We start from the raw sequence: 9,743 nt of genomic DNA, 5'->3' as shown, positions 1-9,743 counted from the left end.
TGCAATCCTTCTGGCCTCCATCCTCAATCCTAGTCTCTTCTGTTCCTCCCCTGCAGTAATCACTATCATGAATTTAATGTTTACCATTACCATGCAAAGATTTTATACTGAGTAGGAGTTTATATTCTGGATACTAATCCTTTGTTAATTTTATGCATTTTGAATTGCAAATATCTCCTCACATTCTGTGCTGTGTTTTTCACTTTGCTTATGGTATTTTTTGATATATGAAAGTTTTAAATTTTAATCTGATCGTATTTATCAGACGTTTCTTTCATTGTTTGTGCTTTTCACGGTATAGCTTTTCTGCACACTTTTCGTGAATGTATGCCTTGTCTCCATGGTGGATGCCTATGTTCCCTTGAGGAAAGGACTGTGATTTTTATACTTTTTTCATCCTCTACAACGTTGATCTTGGTGACACTCACCTGGTAGGTCAAAAAGTCCTAACTGATGGGAAGTAGTTTCTTGTCTTTCTCTGCAGTCCAGGCCCAGCTGCTGCTCCTTTTAGCTGCTATCTCATGTCTTTCTCTCTCTTTTCCTTTTTCTTCATATCTACATTTCTCTTTTTCATTCATTTTTTTTAGACAGAGTCTCACTTTGTTGCTCTCATAGAGTGCTATGGCATCATAGCTCACAGCAACATCAAACTCTTGGGTTCAAGAGATCCTCTTGCCTCAGCCTCCTGAGGAGCTGGGACTATAGGAGCCCACCACAACACCCAGCTGTTTTTAGAGACAAGATTTCACTCTTGCTGAGGTTGGAATCTGAACTACTGAGCTCAAGCAATCCACCCATCTTGGCCTCCCGGAATGCTAGGATTACAGGCATGAGCCACTGCGCCCGGCCATCTTGTTTTCATTCTTTTTTGCCCAGTACTGGTGGGCTTAGAAAAATATCGGTTATAACTCTTTGTTACAGGTTACTGAAAACCGTTAAAAATAAAGGGGATTAGTGAGCTTATACAAGTGGAAGCACTTGGCTTTGATTCTGCAGATCATTGATAGAATCACTAAAGAAATATATATGGTGTCTTTCCATCTTTTGGTCTACTTCCTGTTTGGTCAGCTTTAGTCTAAAGCTTGTTCTCCTCTAAAGCCACATGACATATTTGAGGGTTTCTCAACCTTGATACTCAAGGCATGTGGTTTGGATAATTCCTTGTTGTGGAGGGATTTGTCTCGAGCATTGTAGGATATTAAACAGCATCCCTGGCCTCTGCCCATTAAATACTGACAGCAGTCCTCCTCCCTACCCTGAGCTGTGATGATGAAAAATGACTCCAGGCTGGGTGCAGGGGCTCATGCCTGTAATCCCAGCAATCTGGGAGCCCTGGGTAGGTGATCACTTAAGGTCAGGAGTTCGAGACCAGCTTGAGCAAGAGGGAGACCCTGTCTCTAAAAATAGCTGGGCATTGTGGCCGGTGCCTGTAGTCCCAGCTACTTGGGAAGCTGAGGCAAGAGGATCACTTGAGCTCAAGAGTTTGAGGTTCCTGTGAGCCACAACACCATGTCACTCAACTGCAGGGTGACTAAGTGAGACCCTGTCTCAAAAAAAAAAAAAAAAAAAAAAGAAAAGAAAGAAAGAAAAAAGTGAAAATGAGTCCAGACAGTATTAGATTTCCTGGGGGAGGGCTGGTGAAATCACTCCTGATGAAGAGCTATTATTCTAATGAAATGGGCTTAAATCATATGTCTAGTCCCAGAACAGTGACTGCCTCCCAGGGGATGGAAAATGCCGATCAGCTTAAGTCAGTCTGAATTTATCTCCGGAGTTGCTTCAACTTTTGTTCTGGGTTGACGATTATGGTAGCAACCAAGAAAAAAAAGTTAGGTACTAGTGGAAAGGAGGAGAGGGGAAGTGATGATGAAGAGTCAAATTATATCCCCCCTGCCAAAAAAATCTGATATTCTGATGTAAGGCCCAGTGTGGCAGCCAAGGGACCACAGCCATGCCTCTCCCTTTTCAATAGCCAGTATCCATCCCAAGCCCTCACCACTCTGAGTTTCTCTTCCTTTCTGATTCAGTTATTTATGTTACAGCAAAATCAGAAAGGAGTAAGTCTATCAGTGGTTCAAAAAAGATGGCAAACGCTGACTGGCATTATGTTCTCACATAGCAGGTGCTCTTGGCCTCTTTGGGCTGCCATAATAAAATACCGTAAACTGGGTGGCTTAGATCATAGATATTAATTTTCTCACAATTCTGGAGGGTGGACGTTTGAGATCAGGGTGTCAGTATGGTGAGAGCTCTCTTTCTGGCTTGCAGACTGCCACCTCTCTGCATCCTCACGTGGCCTTTCCCTTGGGCCCTATCGGGGTGGGAGTGGGAGAAGGAAGCTCTCTGATGTTTCTCTCTCTTTCTCTCTCTCTCTTTTTTGAGACAGAGTCTCTAGCTGTCACCCCGGGTAGAGTGCTGTGGCGTCACAACTCACAGCAACCTCAAACTCTTGGGCTTAAGCAATTTTCTTGCCTTAGCCTCCTAAGTAGTTGGGACTACAGGTGCCTACCACAACACCCAGGTATTTTTTGGCTGTAGTTGTCATTGTTGTTTTTAGTGGCCGAGGCTGGATTTGAACCCACTAGCTCTGGTGTATGTATGTGGCTGGCACCTTAGCTGCTTGAGCTACAGGTGCCGAGCTCTGATGACTCTTCTATTAAAGGCACTATTAGGACTCCCCATTCGCGCCTTTTTTTTTTTTTAAGGGTTTTTTATTTTTATTTTTGGTTGTAGTCATCATTGTTGTTTGGCAGGCCCAGGCTGGATTCAAACCCACAAACTCAGGTGTATGTGGCTGGCACCTTAGCTGCTTTAGCCACAGGTCCCGAGCCCCCACTCATGACTTTATGTGATTCTAATTATCTCCCAAGTGCCCTGTTTCCAAATACCATCACGTTGAAGGTTAGGGCTTCAGCATATGAATTTTGGAGGGAATATAACAGTCACTATTTGGGATTTTGGTAATCATAATTAATTTAGAGAAAAAAATTGTATTCCATATATATTTTTTTCTTTTTTTTTTTAGACAGAGTCTCACTCTATCACCGTAGATAGAGTGCTGTGGTGTCATAGCTCACAGCAACCTCAAACTCTTGGGCTCAAGTGATCCTCTTGCCTCAGCCTCCTGAGTAGCTGGGATTATCAGTACCCACCATGACACCCAGCTAATTTTTCTATTTATAGTAGAGACAGGGTCTCGCTCTTGCTCAGGCTGGTCTCAAACTCCTGAGCTCAAGCAATCCACCCACTTCAACTTCCCAGAATGCCAGGCTTACAGGCATGAGCCACCGTGCTCAACCATCAACATTATAAATTGATACAAAATAAGTCCTCATCATAATATTCATTGCAGACAAATGGAAGAGGAAAAATAGGAATAAAAATGAAGAGACAAAAGTCCTAGTTTCTCAAGCTAAAAAGGCAGCATGTAGGAAATTAGTACCTGGTGTCTGTATTACCACCACCCCATCCATAAAAAAAGAACAGGAAAATAATTTTATAGAGGAAAATTCAAAATTTGAAGAAAATGTAATACCTGCTGAAACGTTTGCAAATTTTTCATTGTTATGTGGTATAGAGAGAAATTGCTGGGTTAATTTTATTGAGAAATGGGGGAGATTACTATTTAGTTTGCTTTAGAACAACAACAAAAGTGAACGAATGACATGTTTAGAGGCAGGATGACAGTGACAATTCCCGGGTGCATCTTGGAATCACAGAGACATTGGGTTTGACTGAGAGCACATCATAGCAGAGCCCTTCCTTCCAAATTATGCTGGATTTATATTTATTAAAGAGGAACTGATTGATGATCTTGACAGGAGACTGCTTCTCTATAGGTACAGTGTTCATAAGAATGTTTTATGAAAAATTCATGTTGACAAACTGTCATAGGTAGCTTCCCACAGAGAAAAATTTTGCATATATTTCTGAAATATTTCTAGAGTTTAAGTCCTCTTTCTCTCATGCGTTTTCTTACTCTCCTCGATGGCAAATCTCATTCTTTTGGGAGATTCCTCTGTTTACACTGCACCACTCCAGGAAGCACCATTCCCATTGCAATGTATGTGGCAGGCTACCCCAGTTTCCATATTATTGTGCTTTATTAACCTCTCATATGCTGTTTTAATTTTCTCCTTTTATTCTTGATACTTCTCTATTCGTTCATTGTGATGAGTAACTTTCTAAATAGTGCAGTCTTGGGAGAAGCCACGTGGTGATTAAAGTATAGTGGTGGCTTTCCTGGCCATCACTGGTCTTTCCTCCTGACTACGTTACTTGATTTCCTATAGGAGACTTCAAACTTTTTCAACTTGCAGCCAGATTTTTTGGGCAGAACTGACCCTCTACTCTAGGGGAAGGTTCTGTTAGCCATAGGCATAGACTTACCAGCATATTCCACTCTGTCCACTTCAACAACTGATTCAGGGATGGACATAGAACCCAATCAGAGCTAATGAGATGGAAGGAGTTACTTGCTATCAACTTCTATATGAGCCACTAGAAATGACTCACCCTTTCCTGTTGCGTGTAAAAAAGGAACTGGAAAGTGGACAAAACAACATGGGGCATATATTTTACATGGAGAAGCAGACAGTCAACAAGATATCAAGATATAGTCAGTGGTTTTCAGAACGAAAGAAAAAAGAGAAAGTAAAAGTGTTGTTGCTGTTTGTTTTTAGCTATTTTAGGTAGAGGGTGTATTCAGAAAAGGTCTCATTGACTTCTGCTCATTGAGTCAAGATCTGAATGAATGAGGCAATTTGGAGAGGGGAGGAGGATGCAGTCCAGGCAGAAGGACAACACGTGCAAAATACCAGCGATAGGAGTGTGTCTGGAGTGCTTGAGGAAGAGCTTTAGAGGACAGTGTTCACTAACCAGCAACATGGGGTCAGAGGTAACAGGAGGAAAGACTTGGACAGGGCTTTGTAGACCACTGTGAAGACTGTAGCTTTTACTCTCAGCCAGATGAGGGGCTGTTGGGGGGTTTTAAGTAGAGGAATAAAGTGATATGACTTAAATTTTTTGTTTGTTTATTTATTTATTATTTTTATTTTTATTTTTTTTTGCGGTTCTTGGCTGGGGCTGGGTTTGAACCCACCACCTTCAGCATATGGGACCAGCGCCTTACTCCATTGAGCCACAGGCACCACCATGACTTAAATTTTAATACGATACTCTGCCTGATGTGTCGAAAGGGAGAAAGGTGTGTGACAGTTAATTTTGTGTGTCTGCTTGACTGTTTAAGGGATACCGGATAGCTGATAAAATATTTCAAGTGTCTTCAGAAGAGATTAGCATTTGAATTGGTAGACAGAGTAAAGCAGGTCTGCCCTCACCAGTGTGGGCCTGGGGAGAAGAAAAGGCAGAGGAAGGGTGAATTCTCTCTTTGGGAGCCGAGACATCCATCTTTTCCTGCCTTCAGACATCAAGGCTCCTGGTTTTCAGAGCTCTGGCCTTGGACTGAAATTATACCATTGTCTTCCTTGGTTCTCTGACCATCAGAGAAACTCAATGACATCAGTGGCTTTCCTGGTTCTTTGCTTGTAGATGGTGTATTGTGGACTTTCTCAGCCTCCATAATTGCATGAGTGAATTCCCATAATAAAACCCTTCTCGGCTCAGTGTCTGTGGCTCAAGCGGCTAAGGTGCCAGCCACATGAACCTGAGCTGGTGGGTTTGAATCCAGCCTGAGCCTGCCAAACAACAATGACGGCTGCAACCAAAAAATAGCTGGGCATTGTGGCAGGCGCCTGTAATCCCAGCTACTAGGGAGGCGGAGGCAGGAGAATCACTTGAACCCAGGAGTTAGGAATTATAGATTTGGGGGAAATATCAGAATATCAGGCAATATCATGTTACATTTGAAATGCCTACAGACACCCAAATGAGGATAAGTAGGCAGTTGAATACAAGTTTGCAGGTGGAGGGGAGAGAGGAGTAATCAGTATGGAGATGGCATTTAAAGCCTTAAGACTGCAGGAAATCAATGACTGTGGGAAAGTGGTCAAAGAGCCAAGCCTGGGAGCACTTAGCGTTATTAGCAATAGAGATCAAGAAGGAACAGCCAGAGTAGGGGGAAAACCAGGTAGGTGCTGAAATGTTATAATCCCATGTCCATTGCTCTTTATCTTCCCCTTTTCATTTTCCTCCTTTACCGCAAATAGCACCACCACTAGATTTCTGTGTGTGAACTGATTGTATGAAAAGCACAGCGTTAACCACTTTACGTGTATAAACAGAAATATTGAAAAAGCTAACTAGTCTCCTTTCCCTCCCTGCCATTTTCTCATTAGGGGAAAATCTTTTTCTTCTCTGGTCTCCTCCCCTCTCCAGGATAGGGAAGCTAAGTCTTTGTATTAATTCTGGGTGTCCCCTTGATAATCCCCTGAAAGCAGATGACTTTGTTTGAGAAGGGAAGGTGTTGGAGGCTAGTGCTTTGAGTGGAGTAGGGGAATGAACAGCTGGAATCCTGGAGAATTGGTTTTGATTCCTTTCTAAGCCTGGAGCAGAGTGGTGAAGGATGGGAGGAAGGGGGACAGGCCTGTTAGAGATTTGTGTTTAGCTAGAATGCAACGATCTCGTGGCAGCAAGAGCTTGGAAGGAAGAGAAGTGCCTGGAGATCGTGTGCCCCAACCTGAAAGCACTGGCGGAAGACAAGTTGTCACTGTCCGAGTGGAGAGCAGTTGGGTGAACCTCTGTTTGTAGAGCCTGGTAAAGACTCGGTGCCAGGGAAGGGTGATGACACCTGAAACAAAACTGCTTTGTAGAAAGACGACGTCTGAGCCGAAGACAAGGATCCAGATGTTTGTAAGAGCACTTGTTCAAACATAACATGTTGCATTGGAAGCTCCTTAGGACTGAGCCACCCGGGCTTTTTTTTTTTGTTTTTGAGCTCTGGCTGTGTGACCCTGAGCCTAGAGAAGTATAATTCTAGGACAATCATGGGGCACCCACTACAGTGCAGGCAGTAATTGGCACTAGCCAGGGCCTCATCTTAGTCTGCTGCACTGCATTACACATTTTTGTGTAATGCAGTATAAGACAACAGCATTGTGTAATGCAGTACAAGACAACAGCATCGGCTTGGCACCTGTGGCTCAAGTGGCTAAGGCGCCAGCTACATACACCTGAGCTGGCAGGTTTGAATCCAGCCCAGGCCTGCCAAACAATGATGGCTACAACCAAAAAATAGCCATGGCAGGTGCCTGTGGTTCCAGCTACTTGGGAGGCTGAGGCAGGAGATTCACTTGAGCCCAGGAGTTGGAGGTTGCTGTGAGCTGTGATACCACAGCACTACCCAGGGTGACAGCTTGAGGCTCTGTCTCAAAAACAAACAAACAAACAAACAAAAAAACCACAACAGCATTAACTGGATGGAAAGACTCCATTTTATTCCCTTTGTATTGAGAAGGAACCTCTACCCTTTAGTTTAAAATACGAAACCTCAATTCCTTGGTCCATCAAGGGCAAGACATCAAAAAGGAGAGGCTGAAATGTCTAAAAGTGAGGGACTAGGGGCTTGAACAGTTCAAAGAAAAACAGATAAAGCCTCTGGGTTTGTGAAACAGGTAGCACCATTTATATATTAAACAAACGAGAAGTTTTAGCTGAAGAGGAGTTTATAATGTTTGGTAGCTTATGTTTCTTCAAGTGGATCTTATTAGTATCATTTTGTGTGGTTCCGGAGAACAAGATAATAAAAAACTGTAAGCAGCATGAATGGAAGAACATTCACTACTAATTCCCAGCTCATGAATGGTGCTCAGTATATTCCCAGTAAATGACTAAATCCATATATGATAAATGAAACCAACAGGGAAACTCACAAGGAAGCAGATTTTTGACTTAGCTTTGGCCAATAAAAAATAGATTAGCCCTGAAAAGCAGTGAAATACTTTATCACTAGGAGTGAAACAAAAGCCAAAGAACCATTTTTTCAGGGACATAAGAGAGAGGAATTTATTCATTAGCTAAAGGTTAGGCTACATAACCTCTGAGATCTCGTAAACTCAAGATGCTCTGGTTCTGTAACTTTAAATCCAAGGGTCTCTATATGTAGACTTAGGACAAGTATAAAAAAAACTGGAAAAGTCAGAGTAAACTTCAAGGAGTATGTTTCAATGGCATGTTTATTAAACAAATGGTTATGACAGATTTTCACAACAGCTACAACTGTCATTTCACAACATCAAATCTCCCTTCTACGGAGAAAATGATAATCACAACAAGGTTGATGAATTTGGATTGTTTTTCACATTTTCTGGAGGTAAGACCGGTATTTTCATTTGTTTTATTCTGTAGTCTCATCTTGGGTGGCATCTGGTTTCATTTTCTTCATCTCTGCCCTGACCATGTGTCCTCGGAAGGCTGCTTGGATTTTGAGAGCAGCAACCTCTTCTTTGTCCCTCTCGTCCTCAGAAGACGCCTTTATTGAAAGGAGAAAGAGACTTCTTAAATATCCCATGTTATTGATTCCATAAAAATAAATACATAAATCTCATCAACTTGGGGATGTGCGATCTGAGATCTGTTGCTTCCTGGGGGAACTGTGTGTGTCGTCGTGTGTATGCACGAAATGGTGGGTGGCAACATAGTAGGCACTTGGTTTTGTCACGTCTGAGTGTGTATCTGTGATAAAAGATCACTGCCAACTTTTTCTCCCCCAAATAGTTCCTATTGAACAGTTTCCTGAACAGTAACATTTTGGGGGGAGAAAAAACAGGAAAGAATTCTTTAAGCATGGTAAAAATGTTAAGAAGAATAGTAAATGTGCTGTTTCAAAATAATCATGATTATATAAGATAGATTAAAATGCTAAATTCTCATTTTCTCAATGATTAACTAATCAAAATCATACATTTCAAGAGGAGTACTAAAGAGCAATCCATTTAGTCCAGTAATGTCAGTTTTAACATGGTTGGTCGAACTTTGGCATCTAGCATCTTCTTTTTTTAGGTATAATTTACAGACAGTGGAATGCATGAATCTTCAGTGTACACTTGAATAGTGATATAGTTTTTAATATATCATTTTAGTTATAAAAATTAAATGTACACATTTGAAAAGCTCAAATATCACTGGCAGTGAAAACTTTCTCCCCTTCCCAAATCTTACTCCTAAGGGATAACCGTTATTATGGGTTGAGTATCTCTATCCTTCCAAATTTTTCTATATGCAAATATATTCATATGGGTGTGTGTGTGTATATATATATATATGCCTTTTTATTTTAAACATGAGATCATGCTAATCATAGTGTTACTTTTTCCTTGTAACAATATATATTGGTTCTCTTTTTCTACGTTATTATTCAATAAATACCTCTTCCTTTTGTAATGATGGCATTACATTCTATTTTACTGATGTACTTTGATTTATTTACTCAGTCTCCTACTGATGGACCTTGGGTTGTTCGAGCCCCCCTCCCCAACCTCCCCATTACAAACAATGAGTCAAATCTAGCTTTTAAATTTTTAAACGTAAGCAGAATGGTACGAAATTCTCTGAGATGATGTCCTAACGAACTGTGCTCCAGCTGAAAACCCAACTTGAACTCATGAAAACCTGTGTGTGTGGCTTGGCACCTGTGGCTCAAGTGGCTAAGGCGCCAGCCACATACACCTAAGGTGGCGGGTTCGAATCCCCAGTCCGGGCCCGCCAAACAACAATGATGGCTGCAACCAAGAAATGGCCAGGCGTTGTGGCAGGCGCCTGTAGTCCCAGCTACTTGGGAGGCTGAG

At 41.9% G+C, this 9,743-nt stretch overlaps 1 protein-coding gene across 1 annotated transcript in view; it reads right to left on the bottom strand.

The window, feature by feature from the left end:
- Positions 1-8,133: 8,133 nt before the first annotated feature.
- Positions 8,134-9,743, bottom strand: part of SPA17 (sperm autoantigenic protein 17) — an 11,763-nt gene continuing 10,153 nt past the window's right edge. The window contains exon 5 of the mRNA XM_003796880.3: positions 8,134-8,428. Coding sequence (XP_003796928.2) covers positions 8,294-8,428 — 135 coding nt within the window. The 3' untranslated portion in view covers positions 8,134-8,293. The remainder of the gene's footprint in view (positions 8,429-9,743) is intronic.

Source organism: Otolemur garnettii, unplaced genomic scaffold (assembly GCF_000181295.1).
Source record: "Otolemur garnettii isolate 467f Iridium unplaced genomic scaffold, OtoGar3 scaffold00108, whole genome shotgun sequence".
Classification (NCBI taxonomy): Eukaryota; Metazoa; Chordata; class Mammalia; order Primates; family Galagidae; genus Otolemur; species Otolemur garnettii.
This window is presented reverse-complemented; position numbering and strand designations above follow the sequence as displayed.